Raw genomic sequence first — 20,306 nt, forward strand, 5'->3', positions numbered from 1 at the left:
TAGAAATTGATTATTCCACTTTGTGTGCAAAATATTTGAGGCTTATTTTGCAATTGTGGTAACAGTTGTGCAGACATCCTGACATGCCAAGTGGTTTTAGAGTTCAAAAATTAATTGAATTTTTAGCTGGATAGATGTGGGATTGCATGTTCTTCCGTTATTGACAGACCCACACCATACATTTAAAGCTCGTTCAATACACATTTAAAGCACATGATCCCCCCCCCCAGGAATTCTGGGAAATGTAGTTTATTACGGGTGCTGAGAATTATGGATCTGCGAGGGGGAAACTACAATTCCAAGGATGCTTTGGGAAGTCATCTGCTTTAAATACGCATTTGATATGCTTTAAATGGAAGGTGTGGATCTGCTCAAAAAGTATTGAAAGTTAATAACTATCTTAAGAATAGCATAAAATTTATTTATTTCTAAGAAAAAGTTACTGGCATTCAGAAAGAAGCCAAAACTCCTTGTTACATATTGGCTTTGAAATACACTTAAAGTTCTAACTCTGTTGTTCCTAAAATGAAAGCCCAGCATTAGGCCAGATCCTTTCTTATATAAATGCTGATTTAGTAATCACTGTGTTATTAGTATGGATTCCATTTTTTGTCAAGTGAGCTTCTGTTTTGCTTTTAGTTTCCTTCATTTTTAAGATACCTAAAGAAATACTGATTTTGAAAATTATATGTATGAATAAAACTAGGTGCAAGTAACAAGATCATGCTATGAAACAGGGATAGAAACCATGGGGACCTCTAAATGTTGTTGGACTCCAGTTTTCATCCTCCCCAGACAGCATAGGCAGTGGTCAGAGATGATGGCAGTTGTAGTTCCACAGTATCTGGAGGGTCACAAGGTCCCCACCCCCACTATAAAGGGACAGTGATCTCCACCTGCTACTGTCCTTCTCCCTCCCACCCCACTGAGAAGGCAAGGGGCGGGACGTCTGCTAGCTATGATGGGTGATGCTACTAGAAAGTGGCTACTAGCCTTGATGGCTGTGCTCTGCCTCTAGTGTTGAAGACAGCATGCCTTTGAAATTTCGGTTGCTGGGAATCATGAGCGTGCAGAGCATTGCCGCACTTAAGGTCCTGCCATGTACAGTGGTACCTCGGGTTACAGACGCTTCAGGTTACAGACTCCGCTAACCCAGAAATATTACCTCGGGTTAAGAGCTTTGCTTCAGGATGAGAACAGAAATCGTGCAGCGGCGGCGCAGTAGCAGCAGGAGGCCCCATTAGCTAAAGTGGTGCTTCAGGTTAAGAACAGTTTCAGGTTAAGAATGGACCTCCGGAACGAATTAAGTACTTAACCTGAGGTACCACTGTATAGCATTTCCTGGGAAGGTGCAGTAAAAGAAAGGTGTGCCTGCACCATGTGCAACCCTGGATCCCAGCTGCTGTCCTTCATTTTTATGGATGTGATATGTTTTTTTAAAAAGAGGCGGAAATAGTAGTAGTAATAATAATGAAAAAAACAAACAACTGTAGAGGGTACAGAGGTCACGGTTTATTCCTGTCATAAAACCCCTGGAAAGAAATGTTCAGGTGTCCTTCTGTGCTCTCCCCGCCCCCGCCCCAATATTGCAGGCAGGACTGCAAATCTAGTTAATCTTGCCGAGAGTGCCAAATTTATTCCTTATAGGAAGTGTCTGTCATGCTTTCTATCTGTATGGCTCTAAAGTGGTAAGGGAAATACAAATACTGCTCTTTTAATGCAACTTGCATTGCTTGCCTGAACAGTATGTGTTCCTTTATGATGTATAATTCCATTACTAGTGGTGTGGGGAATAAGGATGTGGAAGGCGTTTCTGTCCTCCTCAGCTTGCCCAGTCTGTAGTTTTGTGCAAATAGGTGTCAACTTTTTTCTTGATCTCTTCTATTCCTTTTCCATATTTATTTTGTCTTTTGTAGCACATATTATCCACTTTGTATGAACGCTCTACATGTGTTCTTATTAACACCAAGCATGTTGCTCATCTCATTCTACATCTGCCTTGTATGTTGTCTGGGGAGTGTTTTTAATATGACTGATTTTAGAATGTTCCTTGATTATCTTTGTATAGTTGAGGGATTCTAATAATAGCATATTAACAAAGTTACAAGGTGCACCTTGGAGTTCCTTGTACAGAAAAGGAGAGGTTCCTTCAACCTTTTTCAAACTTTTTGTACATTCCATGTTGGTGTGATAGTACTTGAATAAAGTATTGATTCAAATTAATCCTTGCAGTGCATAGTTAAATGCTAATATCTCATTGCATCTGATAAATTGGCATTTTGTCTACCAAAGGTAATGAATTTGGTATTTTTATGTGTGTTTGTTCATATATGTCTTTGTGTTTCAGTATTAATTGATATAAATTAAAATTGGTTTGCTAAGGTTGCTTACAGAGATTTTTTTCAAGATGTTTGGACTTGACAGCCACTTGGAATAATGGCACAACCTGGCTTTTCTGCTGTAATTAGATGGTTGTCCTCAGCTCCCTGTATGGCATTACCATACAAATGCCCCCATGTACTGGTTAAAAAGTTAAATCCTAGGCATGAACAGCTGCACATGAAGGGCTGTATGACATATGCAGCAATTTCAAGCTGCCCCCATGAAGCAAATAGTTGAATCAGTCCATAAGCAAATATTTTAATTCAGCTGACTGCTATTGTTGTGTTGTCAATGGGAAGGGTTGGGGGTGCAGGGCACTGGGCTAGAACTAAGAACTCTGGTTTCCTTCCTGGCTCAATATGACCACCTGTCACTACATAATCCTACATTTATATTTGCATTCCTGAAAACCAGCAGACATGTACATGCCTTCCTTTCTGATAGACAAAAGGGTGGGGAAATTCAAAGTGTCCTCGATACAAACAAACATGGTAGTCTCTCTTGCAGGGTGCTTTGTACTGTCAGCTCCTGAAAAACCTCTGTCACCTCGTAGGTTTTCTTTAGCCTGTCCCTCTGTATGATTTTAGTTCTAAAAGAAGCTCCTGTGAAATCCTTGAGGCCACTTCCCCCTCAAATGTTAGGGGTATTACGTTGAAGTGAAATTGGATGCTGGACAGTTCATGTGAGGGTTTAAATGGACAACATCACAGTGGTTAAATGTGCTCTAAGATGCAATAAAATTCATTAGGATATTTTTTCTAGATTAGGAATTGTTACTAACATACATCTGAAACAGAGTGTCTTAAATTCTGTGTGTGTTTAATTTATTTTAATTTATTTTTTTTACTGGACTCTTTAAGAGGTGTTTAAATAATCATAAAGCAATATTGCAATATAAACCCATTATGGATTAATTAAAAACATGAACCTATTGAAGCACCACTTTTGTAACCTCTGTAGGAATGGAACCACTTTAACACAGTGACTCCACTCCCACAGTGTGCAGTTGGTCCAGAAGGATGTTGTAGTTAATGGTATAGAGAAATGCAGAGGGCTATGTATGGGGTAATCATGAGCTGTAGGATAATCAAGAGGGTCTTACTTTCCCCCACCATCTTTTGATGAAGACCATCAACCAGAAGGGAGACAGTTCTAATCCTGAACCCCACCTGGAAGCCAGATCAAAATCAAGTTGATTTGTTTCATCCAAGGCTCTTGCAACTGTACAACCAGTCAGATGCACCACTTTCACCAGGAAAGGGAGGTTTTGTGTAGGTTTATAATCCCCCCAAAATCATTAATCTGTCATGCCCAATTCGTGGTTGTTCAAACCATGTGGCAATTGTGGCAAACTAAGTGGCAGTTTTCACTTTCATTGTGCTTGCCCCCTCCATTTGGCAATGTCTCAAGAAAGAAATGCACAAACAGAAATAAATAAAAGCATCTGTGTTGGCTTCAGTTTCACTAAATCTGGTTTGGTGGGGGAAAGAGTCAAGTGGGCAGATGGCTGAACTTGTTTATAAATGCAATGAATTTTTTTGAATGTTTAGCATCGAATGTTTCTTTGTTTGGAAATGTTGCACTTGAAGTTGTTGGAATGATCATCATCACATCACTTAATTCTTCTGTCTAGAAGCCCAGGATATACATCCATTTTGTTGATTCACTCCCAATTTAGTGCTGTACCATATGAAGTCCCATTTGATTTCAGAAAAGATTTGGACAACTATGGCATTTTAAGTGCCTCACTCTTATTTATTTTTTTTCTAATTAAATTTCTGCACCATCCTTCATCTGTGGATCACAGGGCAGTTTACAATATGGCAACACAAAAGTCCTCTTGAGGGAATTACAAAGGAAAGATTGTGTGTGGGCCCCTCCAGTCTTTTAAAATGAAAATGTCCTGTTTTTATAATGGTTGTTTGTTTTAATAATTAATTTTCTTTTGAATTGTACTTTCTCAGTCTCCCCTGCCCATGGAGCCCGTCCAGCGTCCTGGAGCTACTTCCCCCCTTGTACGTTTCCATTTATTTCATTTTTCTCTATCTCGTCACCTTTAGTATTATTCAGCTGAATCGTTACCTGTTTGGGAGATGTGCAGAGACATCAGAGTGGGATTTATTGCTTTTATTTTTCCACAGAATGCCTTTAAAATTTTGAAGTGTAAAATAAATGTGGGTTGGAGTGTGAAGGACAGAAATAGTAGCAACAATCACTCTTCTTTTTCTCCAAATTCTCAGAATAAATCTCAGATTGTTAGGGTAGTTAGCTGTAGTCTCATTTGGAGTCCATGCAATCAGTATCTGTGAAATTATATCCCAGAATCAGAGATACAGGATCTCAAAAGGGTTTGCTTTGAAAAATTGCTATATTGTCATGTACATTTTCCAAATGTTTTTTTTTAATTAGGCTCCATCACTAAAATATGTAATAGTTTAATGCCAGGTTTTTCAAACAGCTGTTTTTGGGGACTACAACTCCCATCACCCCTAGCTAGCAGGACCAGTGGTCAGGGATGATGAGAAACAGCTGGAGACTCAAATTTTGGAAACCCTAGTTTAGTGTATTTTGTAATAAGAATTTTGTTTTTGTTTCACAATCTTCATAATGGAGAGTGAAAGCATCTGTCTCATCCTCTTTCCCTATAGTAATGTTTGATTGCAGTGGAGAGGCAGTGGTGGTCAAGAATTGCACAGGCATATTTCAAGGCCTTTTTCACAGTGTAACTTCTGCCACCATGAAGGAATTGATTTCATCATAATACATTTTTGTTAAATGCTTTAGAAAAACAGTCTTACAATATTTATAATATTAATTACTTTCATCAGAGGCTGTAGCAATAGTGGAAAACCATAATCGTGTCCTAGACTTTGGTCCAGGATCCTGTCAGCAGGCCAGATCCTGACCTCCATCAACTTCTGGAGGCCATTTTAACTCCATCCACTTGTCAATTGCCTAAATTCAGATGAAGCCCTTCCTTTTGCCTGTGCAATTTGAAATTAAACCACATGGACAAAAAGACCACAGCCAATCTTTTGCAAGGGTAGAAATCACAAAGAGGAAGTATCACAGGAGACAGATTGGCAATGTGCTCATGTTTTCAGCAGAACTATGGAGTAGGAGAACCCTTTTCTTCTGCCACTATTGGTAATTATAACAGTGCTGCACTGCAGCAAGGTGGATCTGTGTTGTGGTATTGAGGTTAAAGTGTGTGCATACATGCACACTCCCTTTCAGTGGCTGGCCTCATCAGTGATAGGGAATATGAAGTAGCTCTTCATCAAACTGAACATGTCAGTATGGACTTTCTTGAAATCTCTTAGTTGTGCTGAAAGAGGGGAAGACATTGGGCTATTTCTCTATGCCATGTAGCTCAATTGCATTATGGGGTGGGGAGCTTTTAATCAGGTGTGAGGGATCTTTAATCCTTCAGATATTGTTTAACTATAATGCCCACCATATCTGGTAATTGATTATGGCTGCAGGGGCTGATGGGAGTTTTAGTTCAGCAATATCTGAGGGGCAAAGGGTTCCCCACACCTGGCCTCAACCTTCAGCCTATATTACTTCCTTCCTCAGTGTCAATAGATAACAACACTGCTGCCCATCAGTTATTCAGTCAAATGTGAAAAATCATTTTTGTAAGAAACTTTTTTAAAAGGAAGTGTCCAGGAGGTAACTTATAGTTCTTCCGCACAACAATTTAAACATTGTGGTTTTCCTTATTTTTTAGCAACCATAGACCCTAGATCTGTGACTAGGATCACAATTGTTGGATTGGTGTGTGGTTGCCACACTTTGACTCCATAGCATTGGGCATTCACAAATATATTTGTGTGCCAAAGTGGATATACTCCACCACAACTCTGGTTGGGTGCATTAGGTAGGGTTGTAGCTGTACTTTTAAAACATGTATTAAAGCACCCATTCTCTGTAACATAATCTTAGATCCTTTTGGCCATGGGAATTGATGCATCTGAATTCATCTGTTGTGGGTGCGCTTCTTCCATCTAAGCAATAAAAAGGCCACGAACATTTTCCCCGTAAAGGAAAGTCCTGGCAGATGTTGGTCAGAGTCAGACTGATGACATGGTGGCATTTACTGTAGTTAGAGGTAGATAGTAAGTTCTGACCAAGGGTCTCATTTCTGTTTTACATGCATATATGTAGAAACAATTCAAACCAATTTTATTCTGGAGCTTAAAATAAGCAGCAGAGATTTGAAGCTATTCTATGCTATTACTATCTTGCAAATCAAGTTGCTATTGACCAGCATGTTAAAATTTATTTTTTTTGTCCTTTCTTGCCTCATCCCACCCCCCCCCCCAAACCACATGCAGATTTGGAGATGGATAGTATAAAGCCAGGTTCAGCATGTGTTTCAGAGCCTCTGAACTATTCCCAGCTGAGCTCAGGTAGAGCATGTCACAGTCAACTGTAGACTCTTAAGTGTACTAACCCTGAGTCTAACATTGTGTGTTCTAGCAATAATACCTATTAATGGATATAGATTCGGTGTTAGAAGATAGACTATAGTTCTAGTTATGTCTGGACACTTGTTATCTAAAAGTTGGGGAAAGAGCCTAACATCCAGGTGATGGTGTAATGTTTCTCTTGGCAGGTGCCATGGAAATCAGTCAGTTCACTAGTCATTTTCCGCACGTCCCACCCTCACCCGAATGGATTCATAGGCTCTATGAATCCTGCAAATTTGGGTGTCTCTCTGTGTTTGTGAACCTTGAATTATACTTAGCTGCTGTTTCCTTGAGGTGTGGTTATAAATAAGGTGTGTGTGTGTGTGTGTGTGTGTGTGTGTGTGTGTAAAATGTGGTGTGTGTGTATATACACACAAATACAAATGTGTATGAACACATACCAAAGCAGATATGTTGCCTGCCACTGGAAACTTTGTCTCAGGATTGAGGAGAAGACAGAGGGAGGGGAAAGAAGAGAGAAGAAATACTGTTGAAACTCTGTAGTTTAGCAGCAGCTCAAATGACCATATTATGTACACAGCTGCAAAGCTATAAGTAGAAACTGCTGTTGCTATAGTTGTCTTGACTACATTGCAAGAATCTCCAAAGATGTATTGAAATAAAATTATGCAAAACACAGTTATGTGACTAATCTTTGCTATATTAAAATAGCTTTTTAGAGCCATTCATTTAGACACTTTTTTAGTGCAGCTCATACTGTTTGTTTATAATTTGGGAAGCTATAGGGTAGCTGTAGGAATATGAAGCCTTGTATTTATTTTGATATATTCTGCTTGTAAGATAACAGCCATTAATCTGAGTCCTATTTAAGGGCTGAAGTGAAATTAGAAGTTACCTTCTAACTGCCAGAATCAATTTCTCTGATTTGACATTAAAGATGTCCTTCTTGGGATCTACTCAGCTCCTTCTCTCCACTTTGCTTTGGACCAAACCAACATACCAGGCTGTTGTGCAGGAACCCCACAGTGGTATCCAACAACTTCCCTCAGTACAAGCTGCTCACCCCAAAGAGCAGAAGTAAGCTCTGGCCACATGATGCTCTGTGGAAAGGAGTGGGAGACGTTGGCCTAAAACAGCAGCAAGCAAGAGAAATGAAGCATTTAACTCAGCCTTCCCCAAGCTAGTGCCCTCCAGATGTTTTGGATTACAACTCCCATCAGCTCCATGTGCTGGCTGGGGCTGATGGGAGTTGTAGTTTAAAAGATCTGAACACTAGGTTGCAGAGGGTGATTTTAACTCATCACAACTAACAGTAAAATTCTTTTTTTACCAGGACAACCTTTTACCCAAGTAAGTAAAACAGACAGTTGGTGGCTGAGAGAGTAAAAGAGGGCTATTATAATTTATTAGTATTTTCATTAATAAATCACTTCTTGATTTGTAAAGTGCTTTACAATTTGGTTACAATTTTGGTCTGGTTCATCATTGTTGCAAAGCTCTGGCAAGGTCAATAGTGGAGAACTGAAGTTGAGAGAGGGTGATTTAGTCAATACAGACTCCCTTGATGAGCATGGATCTGGACCTGGTTCCCAGTACCATGTTTTAAAATAATGCTGAGCTATACTGAGGTCCAGCGCCGAGAGCCTTCTGCGATTCCCTCACTGTGAGAAATGAGGTTACAGGGAGCCAGGCAAAGGGCCTTCTCGGTAGTAGCGCCCGCCCTGTGGAACGCCCTCCCATCAGATGTCAAGGAAATAAACAACTACCTGACTTTTAGAAAACATCTGAAGGCAGCCCTGTTTTGGGAAGTTTTTAAAGTTTGATGTATTTATTGTGTTTTAATATTCTATTTGGAGCCGTCCAGAGTGATGGGTGGGGTATAACTGATACTAATAAATTCTTCTTCTTCTTCTTCTTCTTCTTCTTCTTCTTCTTCTTCTTCTTCTTCTTCTTCTTCTTCTTCTTCTTCACAACTCTGTTATCTTACAGACACTTTTGAGCATTATCCTGTGTGTTTAGTCATTACACCACAGTGTGTGTGATCTATAAAATCTAAGCTGATTGTTTTTAAACAAAGCAAAAATATACTCACAGCTCAACTTTTCACACACAACCTTTATTTACTGGTAGACATATTTCTTTAAGCAATTAAATTGTCACACCTTGCAGGCTTTCATTTAGGCCTCTTTTCTCCTGCATTGCTTGAAGTGCTGATATCATCCTCTTCTTTTTCACATTTGCTCATTAATTACTTTAACAGCAGTGCTTTGAAGATATAGTCTAAGGTATTTAGCAAGTAACAGACGCTAGGCTTCATTACCTTCATTATTGGCACAACTAAGAGAGTCTGTGTATATAACAGGATTTCTGCCCTGGGTGCTGAACTCTGGAGTCAGTGTTGAACTTCAGGATGTTAACTGTGATGTCACAACAATAATCCTTTTCCAACTAGTCACCTCAGGTGAGCAAGTAGTTAATTGTTTAGCCCTAAACTATCCCAATCACAGAAGTCATATAATCCCAGCCTCCACGCAAATCCATTCTGCAATCCCCACAATTTGCCAAAAGATTGTTTTAACCCTGAAAAGGAGAGCCAGTGTGGTGATAGAGAACTGCACATAGACAAAACTGGGCAAAACTGTGTTGACGTCCCTGTTCAGTCCCAGCGCTTATTGGCTAATTGTGAGTGAGCCACTGCCTTTCTTCGTAACTTCTCGCACAGGGATGCTGTGAGAGGCTCATCATAAGAAAAACCATGGCTTATGAATTGTCCCAGAAAACTAAGTTGTAATGAAACACTGTAAATATTGAAGTTTCAAAACCGTAATTCTTCTGATCCCCTTCAGTCTCAGATCTATTTAAGGCATGGAGGGGGGTGAGAAGGAAGGTTTTCAATGTTTGAATTAATTACACAAATGGTCAGCATGTTTCCAAGCTGTCAACATAAAATGGTGCCAAATCAAATTAAGCATGGTACACAGTCAATTTGTATTCACCATACATTCATATAAATGAACATGACAGCAACAAATGAGGTTCTGAATGCAAAAACCTACAGTCCCATAATGTAAAAAGGCAGAGAGTGTGTGTATAATGGTGGACCAAGGCTGGATTAAATGAGGCACACTGAAATATATGTTTCTCAGATGCACAGAAGAGCACCATTCTGCAAATAATGTGCACAAATAATCACTGTTTATAGCAATATATTTTTCACATTTACAGATCTGAACTTTTTCTCATTTGGTGGACAATCTTAAATGGGGTGGTAGTAGAAGTAAAATAGTAGATTGAAACCAATTGGGCAAGGGGATTAATTACACAAATTTCAAGCTGGTGTTGAAGGAACAAAATGGCTTTGAATTCTGAGGATCCAAGGTTGACTCTGCCCTGCCTGCACACACACACACACACACACACACACACACACACACACACTCCAATCTAGTCTCCTTTCAGGGTTCCTGCTGAACCACAGAGTTGAAAATTGGCTAACGAGGAAAGCTTTAGTAGTCTATCCTTCAGTCATTCAATGCTACAAGTGTCATATGCTTCCCTTTAAACCAAGGGTCAGCAAACTTTTTCAGCAGGGGGCCGGTCCACTGTCCCTCAGACCTTGGGGGGGGCAGACTATTTTGGGGAGGGGGGAATGTCCCACAAATAACCCAGAGATGCATTTTAAATAAAAGCACATATTCTACTCATATAAAAATACCAGGCAGGCCCCACAAATAACCCAGAGATGCATTTTAAATAAAAGCACATATTCTACTCATGTAAAAATACCAGGCAGGCCCCACAAATAACCCAGAGATGCATTTTAAATAAAAGCACATACAGTGGTACCTCGGGTTAAGTACTTAATTTGTTCCGGAGGTCTGTTCTTAACCTGAAACTGTTCTTAACCTGAAGCACCATTTTAGCTAATGGGGCCTCCTGCTGCTGCCGTGCTGCCGGAGCACGATTTCTGTTCTTATCCTGAAGCAAACCTCTTAACCTGAAGCACTATTTCTGGGTTAGCAGAGTCTGTAACCTGAAGCGTATGTAACCTGAAGTGTATGTAACCCAAAGTACTACTGTATTCTACTCATGTTAAAACACCAGGCAGGCCCCACAAATAACCCAGAGATGCATTTTAAACAAAAGGACACATTCTACTCATGTAAAAACACGCTGATTCCCGGACCTTCCACAGGCTGGATTTAGAAGGCAATTGGGCCGGATCCGGCCCCCGGGCCTTAGTTTGCCTACCCATGCTTTAAACAAAACACTGAGAAATAGAATTACGTGTCTGGAAGTGGTTGGAGAATGGATGGCGGCTAACAGATTGATGTTGAATCCTGACAAGACAGAAGTACTGTTTTGGGGGGACAGGAGCGGGTGGGTATGGAGGACTCGCTGGTCCTGAATGGGGTAACTGTGCCTCTGAAGGACCAGGTGTGCAGCCTGGGAGTCATTTTGAACTCACAGCTGTCCATGGAGGTGCAGGTCAATTCTGTGTCCAGGGCAGCTGTCTACCAGCTCCATCTGGTACGCAGGCTGAGACCCTACCTGCCTGCAGACTGTCTCGCCAGAGTGGTGCATGCTCTGGTTATCTCCTGCTTGGACTACTGCCATGCACTCTATGTGGGGCTACCTTTGAAGGTGACCCAGAAACTACAACTAATCCAGAATGCGGCATCTAGACCTGGGAGTGGCTGCCAAGACCACATAACACTGGTCCTGAAAGACCTATATTGGCTCCCAGTACGTTTCTGGGCACAATTCAAAGTGTTGGTGCTGACCTTTAAAGCCCTAAATGGTCTCGGCCCAGTGTACCTGAAGGAGTGTCTCCACCCCCATTGTTCTGAGTTCTAGCGCCGAGGGCCTTCTGGGGGTTCCCTCACTGCGAGAAGTGACATTACAGGGAACCAGGCAGAGGGCCTTCTCGGTAGTGGCGCCCACGCTCTGGAATGCCCTCCCACCAGATGGCAAAGAAATAAATATCTGACTTTTAGAAGGCACCTGATGGCAGCCCTGTTAGGGAAGCTTTTAATATTTGATGAATTATGGTATTTTAATATTTTGCTGGAAGCAGCCTAGAGTGACTGGGGAAACCCAGCAAGATGTGTGGGGTATAAATTACTATTATTACATGTAGCCTTTAGTTTGGCTTTGAGCTTCACAGCTGAGGAGGGATTTGAACCCAGGTCTCACTGTCTCAACCTTTGCTAACCTGATGTGCTGATTGGACTTTTACTCCAAAACATCTATAGTGCACCAGGTTGACAAAGACTATTCTATCTAGTACACAAGACATTTTCATTAAATTTGAGGAATTTAATTTGCATAGTGGTTGCATACATGGTAGGCTGCAGACTTGCAAGTGGCATGCTACCTAACTTTAAGAAATGCCTACATAACCTGAGGCGAAAACAGCATTGCCTATGACTGGGTTATTTATATAAATGGTCATTAGAAGCTGGTCTAATTAGGAAGTTTAAGCAAAACAGATCGTTCTTGTTAAATAAATCCAAATTGTTATTCCAGTAGTAGATATATTTCACACTTAATGAATTGAAGTTCATATTCTTCTTTAATAACATCACTTTTAATCATCTGCAAATTTTTGCATAGCTTAACAGCTATGCTGTTCTGTGTATTTGTCTGTTTTAGCAAGAGTTAACTGCCAAGCAGTATTGATGTTTACAGTGAACATGTCCAAACAGCTGGACTGCTATTTCATGGGACTCCAGGAAATTCCAGATGTCCTTTGTCTTGGGCAGAAAGGCTATGCTAGGGTTGTTTAAAACCATTTGGAATTGATCTAGTTATATATACTAGATCTATTTATTGGCACCCCCAAAACAAGTTAGCACTACTTAAATCAATTAACCTTGATCAATTTTCCAAGTAGCTTAAACAGAGCGGTATTAAGATATGAAAATCATTTGTGGATTAAAAAAAATCCTTTTAATGCTCATCATGAGAGAGAGAGAGAGAGAGAGAGAGAGAGAGAGAGAACGTCACATCTGTGCCAGTTATACTGAAATGAGGGGGATGTCCAGAATCCTGAGAAACTTGCATTTGAAAGTAGCAAAGCAATTCCGTCTGTTTTGCTGCACTCCCTCCCCCACAAAGCTATATGGACAGAAATTATTTCACTCCAACTCCCTAGTGTGGTCGATGCATTTGAGCTGCCATATGTGGTTGAGTCATCCTCTTTAATTGTCTCCTCCCCCTTCCTGTTGATTCATTTGGTTTATTGCTGGACTAGGAATGTTGTCCAGTTCACAGGTTATTACTCCACATTGAGCTTTCCAAGGAAGAAAAAGATGTGTAACAGTACGAGAGATCCTCAGCTTCTCCGGGTCTGAGAGTCACCTGAGCAGAGGAATGGCTCTATGGGGTGGAGCTAGACTTGTGTAGCTTGTTTCACAAGGGTGAGATCTTTGGGAGGAGCTTCCTCCTCGATTGCAGGCAGAGCCGGAGAGAGTCACAGGGAGGTACTGAGCTCACCTCTAGATGCATTGGTAGCCAGGAGGGGCAGCCAGAGACTCTGAACTGGAGGAGAAAAGGAAAGCTAAGCTGAAGAAGAATATCGCTCCTTCTGAGTGTTTTCAGTGAAGAAATTCCTCCATACCGACTGACCTTTCAGTCTGCCTGCTATAATCCTCTGAGGCTGGAATGCTGTGCTGAGCTGATTAGAGAATTCCACTGCACAGCGATAGACTAGCCTTGCCAGGTAGTGGGGCTGATCTTTTCATTCCTGGCCTGCAACAGTGGAGGAAAAAGGTAAGGCTGTACCTCTGGTTTCCATTGTTTCTTCTGTTTTCATGAATATGGGGATACATCTGTACATTTTCTTAGTGTCTTTAGCCAACATGGATGTAGTGCAATGTTTGAGGCATTTGTTTTAACACCGGCACAGATTTGAAGTATCTCTCTCCTCTGATAAACAGTTACAGGATACTTGGGGAGAGGTTATTTCCTAATTTGCTCCAGGGGTACAATCAAGTGTGCCAACCTGATGTGGTCAGCCAAGCTTCAAGAACTATGGAAGAATGAAGTAGTTTGTTTTATGGGCAGCAGCTGTTTCAACATACTGATCCAAATCTCTCCCCCCCCCCCCGTTACATGGGTGGGTGGGAGTAAAAACCTGTTACTCAAGACTAGTGAATGACGCTTTGTCGTGTGGGACCATAAATGTTGTATCTAGACAAACTAGTTTTCTTGTTGTTTGACAAGCAGTCAGGGTTGTTGGATCTGTGCCCTGGAGCTGTTTGCCTGACTCTGAGGCTTTTTCTGTGACTCGATAAAACCTTTTTAAGAAGTTCTTTTTCCTGACCTGTATTAATTATAGAGATTGTGATAATTGTTCTCCTTTCAAAAATGTCTGGCCTTGGGTCTGTGTTAAGCATGTGCTCTTATTAATTCTATAGCGGTAAAACAAAGCTTTCTTAGAGTAGACATGAGCTCATAGCAAACCACTAGAGAAGCAATGGATACCGGAAACTGCTTTAGCAGGCATACAAAGTGTGTTTAAAGGCTTAGGGTAAAAACCCACAAAAAGGAAAACTTTACCACTTCATTCTCCCACGCTTTCCTTGATTTGTCTCCATTATGGGGAATTCAGAAATCTCCGTTCAGGGGCTTCCTTTCTCCAGTTGAGTCAGCATCTTTTATCAGTTGCTGCCTAAACACAGGGGAATGCTTGAATATCAAATCACTATGTTCCAGATCAGTAGCATTTCACTGTGAAATGTAGATTGAAAGGAGATCAATCATTGAATGGAAGCATTCCTATAGCCACTTAGTCCAAGGGCTTATACTTCAGCTGATTCAGCAGTGAACCCCTCTACACACCACATCCTCTTCTTAGGTAGCTAGAGGGCAAAAACTATCATATAGCTTTGACATAATTCTGTATTTTGGACCCACCTGTTGGCCCCACCCATGACTGTGGGGCCAACAGGTGGGAAAAGCCATCTTTTCCACCCTGCTGCACTGTCTACAGGCTAGCAAGCCAGTTCACCTCCAAAGCTCTTGCAGCCTCTACTGTTTGAGGGCTAAACTAATCTCTTTGGTCAGTTGGTGCCTTTTAAACCAATTTATTTGTAATTGTGTCTGGGTCTGATAAAAGTGCCCACAGGTAAGTAGAACCTTAAACGTAAATTTATGAGGCCATAATAAGACCCCTGCCAGGCCTAATTTGGCCTGAGCTCTGGAGGGTCCTCATGCTTGTTTTAGGGAAACCATGAAACTGGTTTGGTTGTTGAAAGTCATAGTTTAGACAAAACTATGCATGAAAACTGAAGTGAGCATTTCCAATCTCATGGCCATGTGGGGATGGGAAGAAGGAGCACATGAACCCCAAGGTTCATGCCTGTAGCAATAAATCATAGTTTAGCACAGTCTTCCCCAGCTTGCTACCCTCAAGATGTTTAGTCCCAACCCACATGACCAATGGAGAAGTCCAGGTTGCAGAAGGCAAGGTTTAGCATGACCTGTGAAACAGTCCTGCAGGGCTGTGTTGCTCTCTATGTCCTTTTCCCATTGTTGTTCCAGATATCTTTTTTACCCCTGCCCTTGCTTCTGCTTTTGGGAGCCAAGTAAATTACGTGAAGAAAACCTATGTGAAAATGCAGTACATTTTGTCCCATTGGTGGCAAATTCATTTCATATGCACAGACCTGCTTATGTCTCCATACAAGCAAGAACAGACAATTTTATAATATTAAGGTTGCCATGGAAATATGCCACACACACGACCATGTTTTTGTTTAGCATGCTGATCAAATTTAATTAATGGCAGAGGAACCGGTACACCTTCAGTCTCCAATTGTAGTTTCTCAAGACCAAACCCCACTCCCAAGCCATTTTGTAGGAAGCCCTGTGCATAACAGATCCCGGCTGGCAGATCTTTCCTGCCCAGTTTGTGCAGACTTTGGATTCTAATATTTTTCATGGGGATTCTTCTATGGTGTTGGAATTGGTTGTAGGGTGCACAGTAATAATAAAGATGATACAGTGGTACCTCGAGTTACAGACGCTTCAGGTTACAGAATCCGCTACCCCAGAAATAGTACCTCGGGTTAAGATAAGAACTTTGTTTTAGGATCAGAACAGAAATCACGCTGCAGCGGCGTCGCGGCGGCAGCAGGAGCCCCATTAGCTAAAGTGATACCTCAGATTAAGAACAGTTTCAGGTTAAGAACAGACCTCCAAAACGAATTAAGTTCTTAACCCGAGGTACTACTGTATAGGGAAGTGCTACTCATCACAATAATGAACTTCTGTAATTCAATTTCACAAGGTTTGATAATGGCTTTAAACCGAGGAAAGGTTTTAGATGAAGATTTGATAGCTTCAGGGAGGTAGCTATTATTTCAAACAAGTAAATGCAAGCTCCAGGTTCAGTGTTGGTATACCTCTAAATGTTGACTGCTGAGGATAAAGAGTTGGGGAGGGCTGTTTCCTACATAACCCAGTTTGTTTGCTCCTTCTAAACCAGGGTGTTCTAACCTCTCAGACCAAGTGGGCTGCAAAAGTACTTCAACACAGAACTCGCAGGCCCCAGCTGAATTAAATTTCCATAGCATAAATTAAAGTATTTGCAATATATTACTTGATATACACAATCAATATATACACATATATGTGCACAATTAATAGATTTAATATATTTATTTAAGAAATTGAGGTAGCTCAGTTGGTTAGAGCACAATACTGATAATGTCAAGGTTGCAGGTTCGATCCCTGATATCCCAGCTGCATATTCCTGCACCGCGGAGTGTTGGACTAGGTGATCCTCAGGATCATTTCCAACTTTCTAGTTTTATGATTTATTAAACAATATTTAGACACAAACACACGTATACATTTTTGTTAATAACACAGACATTGAATCCCTGTCAGGATAAAGAAGCAGAGTATAGAGGAAGAAGAAGAATTTTAGAACTATGTACATCACCTTGGGCTCCTTGGAGGAAGCAGTGTGATATAAATGCAATTAATAAATTTCAAATAAAACATAATTAAAACATAGGAAGAGCACACACATTCCAAAGGCACTTTGGGGGGGGGGCACTTGAGTTTAGTTGCAATGCACACTGGCAGTTGTAGTTCTAGCACCCTGATGAGATTCCTGTGAGGCTTCCGATAGCCGCCAAGGCAAATGTCTTCATTCCCCGCACCTTGCGCTGTGGCCGCTGACATGCAACAGTTTCCAGCTGCGCGTCAAACATACACGGGACTCACCTCTGTCGCCGCAGCCACCACCATGGTGCCCAACACGGATGAGAAAGAAAAACTAATGATAAGCACCAAAGCCTCACCATGACCTTGAATTCAAGTCATCATGCTCTTGTTGAGAGTCAGCCCCCGCTCCTCAGACCTTAGCCAATTGCAGCTTGCCTTTGCCTATAAGGGGGCCGTCCTCTCTTTGCACCCATTGGCTGTCAGCCTGGCACCAACCAATTGAGAGACAGGGTTTCCTCCACAGCACTGCCCCCACACACCCAATGTTATGCTTTTCACTTGGATTTGTAGAAGGAGCATAGAGATAAAATGGAAGAGAATGGCTGTTGCCACTAGTGACGCTTCTTTGGTACTTAGCCGGGCCACCAAACAGGACCACTCTGTTCTAAGCATGAACAGGTAAGGAAACATCAGGAAAAAGGAATAAAGTGCTGTCTGAATGCAGACCTCAGATTCAATAGTTTTGTTTCAGATCCCAACCTAATCTGGTGTAGTGGTCAGAGTTTTTAGCATGTGTCCCAGGTTCAAACCCCACCTCAGCCCTGAAGCTCATTGGGCCTGTCACTATCTCTCATCCTTGTTTACCTCGCAGGCTGGACATGAGGATAAAGAAAACTGCCCACACCTTCAGCTCTGTGGAAGATGGGATATAAATGTACTAAAGTATAGTCTTAACTCAGATAATTTAAAAATGTTTCATGCAGCTGTGCTTAGTGAATTGGTTTATATTGCTCTCGAAGATGATTCTACACTTGATTTGTATCTGAATTTAATTCATTGAATTAACTAATTAGTTTATTTAATAAAAAAATCAAGCTGTCTCGCTTTGACAGATGTTTTCTTCCCTCTGCTTATGGCTGATTGTAGAAATGACCTCGAGAGGGTTTTTGTAAAACATTTAAGAGAGAAGTAGAGCCTCTTCTTAAGGATACTTGCCCTTTTACTGTATTACCTTCTGGCAGACTTTGCCTGCCAATCAATATATTGATGGCGCTCTGTTTTAGCTCAGTGCTCATTTGTAATGGAAATGACTTCATTGTTGATCCAAGGCTCCAACCAGCTTTTTCTGAGCAACTGAGACATTGAGTGGCATGCTTGCTAGGGCATGTTTCATTAAATACTGATGCAATCTTCCTGGGATAGCTCAGTCAGTAGAGCATAAGACTCTTTATCTCAGCTTTGTGGGTTCAAGCCCCACGTTGGACAAAAGATTCCTGGATTGCAGGGGGTTGGACTAGATGACCCTCGTGGTCTCTTCCAATTCTACAAGTCTATGATTCTATCCCCAAAGTACGATTGACAGTAGAACAACACTGCTTTACTGATAGATGAAACATTCAGCTCTTCTTAATCAGATACTAGAGATCCGGTGCAGATGGAATGTTAGATTATCAAGCTACAAAATCACAGCGAGAAGGCTTAATTAAACCTGATTATAATATGTAGCCAAAAACTGCCACTAGGATAAGAGAGACTAGGACTTGATTACTCCATCGCATCCGCAGTGGGATGGACATAGAACTCTAGTGAGTATTAGGAAATACTTGTTATGTACTTAAATTCAGTTTACAATCATGCTCCCTGAAACACCTTTCTGTATAACTCTTCGGTATTTTTGTTTGGCTCTCTTGCATCATCTCAAAATCCGCCCCTTTTAAAGTGCTGTCATATATTAATAATATCTTGCTTTGAAGTGATACTGTTTTTATATTTAAAAAATATTGAAAATAGAAATCTCGTGTATTTGACAGCAATGGCTTCCCATGACTGCAGAGGTCATCTTGCTCCACCCTGGTATTTTTTGCTCCTGCACCACACTGCACTAATCCAAGGTTTGGCCTAGCATCATATCTGAACCTGGGCTTATGGTTAAGTTCTTGAGCTGTAGCCAAGAACAAACCTTTTAACAGGGTGATATTACAAGCAGTAATATTCATACAAGTCAGTATGAACTTGGGCCTATACTTGCTTTGTTCTCTCTAGCTTAAACTATGGCAGTATTATGCCTTTAACTCAACAGCAGTCAAGTTGCTGTACCCAGCGGGCCACAAGAGAATTGGATGCATCTCACAATTTCTTCTTGCTGCTGCTTCTGTAAAAAAAGGATTGTAACTGGAAAGAAGGCTAGCCAGAGCTGCCAAGCTCCTATCAGAACTCCTAGATGTTAGCTAAAGGTAAAGGGACCCCTGACCATTAGGTCCAGTCGTGACCGACTCTGGGGTTGCGGCGCTCATCTCGCTTTATTGGCCGAGGGAGCAGGAGTTTGTCCGCAGACCACTTCCGGGTCATGTGGCCAGCATGACTAAGCTGCTTCTGGTGAACCAGAACAGCACACGGAAACGCTGTTTACCTTCCCGCTGGAGCGGTACCTATTTATCTACTTGCACTTTGATGTGCTTTTGAACTTCTAGGTTGGCAGGAGCAGGGACCAAACAACGGGAGCTCACCCCGTTGCAGGGATTCAAACCGCCAACCTTCTGATCGGCAAGTCCTAGGCTCTGTGGTTTAATCCACAGCGCCACCTGTGTCCCTTCTTGTACCAAAAATGGTTGAAGGGCCCAATATTGTTTACCGTATTTTTCGCCCCATAGGACGCACTTTTCCCCCTCTAAAAATGAAGGGGAAATGTGTGTGCATCCTATGGGGCGAATGCAGGCTTTCGCTGAAGCCTGGAGAGCGAGAGGCATCGGTGCGCACCGACCCCTCTCGCTCTCCAGGCTTCAGGAAGCTATCTGCAAGCCTTGCAAGGCCGGCGGGAGGTCCCGCAGGCTCACAAGGCTTGCGGGCAGCAGTCTGCAGCCCGAAGCACGGGGAGCCCTCCGGAGGGCGCCCCGTGCTTCGGGCGGGTGTTCGCAAGCCTTGTGCGCCCGGCGGGAGGTCCCACCGGGTGCGCAAGGCTTGGGGCGGCAGCCTCCAGAGGGCTCCCCGTGCTTCAGGCGGGTGTCCGCAAGGCTTGGGGCGGCAGCCGCGGCTGGGGGGGGGATTTTTTTTTTATTCATTCCCCCCCCCAAAAAAAATATCCGAGGTGCGTCCTATGGGCCAGTGCGTCCTATAGGACGAAAAATACGGTATGCTTGTTGCTATGTTGTGTATTTTTGTGCTTTTATATTGTAAACCGCCCTATGATCCTCAGATAAAGGGCAGCATAATTAAAATAAATAATAATAAATAATAATTCCCAAGTCTACTGTATTAATATGTGACTGCATAATTATATTTTTATTAAACAGGCATATTAAGATAAGTCAA

The 20,306-nt window shown here is 41.8% G+C and overlaps 1 protein-coding gene and 1 long non-coding RNA gene across 8 annotated transcripts in view; one reads left to right on the forward strand and one right to left on the reverse strand.

The window, feature by feature from the left end:
- The window catches only part of LOC308574686, a 306,109-nt gene that overhangs the window by 263,865 nt on the left and 21,938 nt on the right, over positions 1-20,306 (reverse strand). The gene's annotated exons all lie outside the window — the stretch shown is intronic.
- The window catches only part of ARHGAP32 (Rho GTPase activating protein 32), a 212,137-nt gene that overhangs the window by 153,156 nt on the left and 38,675 nt on the right, over positions 1-20,306 (forward strand). For 5 of the 7 annotated variants that reach the window (XM_081172433.1, XM_081172434.1, XM_081172439.1 and 2 more), the window contains 2 exons: positions 4,347-4,397; positions 6,723-6,797. The exons of the other annotated variants lie outside the window; for them this stretch is intronic. In XM_081172433.1, the coding sequence (XP_081028559.1) occupies positions 4,347-4,397; positions 6,723-6,797 (126 nt within the window). The remainder of the gene's footprint in view (positions 1-4,346; positions 4,398-6,722; positions 6,798-20,306) is intronic. 7 annotated transcript variants of the gene reach the window in all.

The sequence above is a fragment of the Podarcis bocagei genome (genome assembly GCF_964188305.1).
Source record: "Podarcis bocagei genome assembly, chromosome: 15".
Lineage (NCBI taxonomy): Eukaryota > Metazoa > Chordata > Lepidosauria > Squamata > Lacertidae > Podarcis > Podarcis bocagei.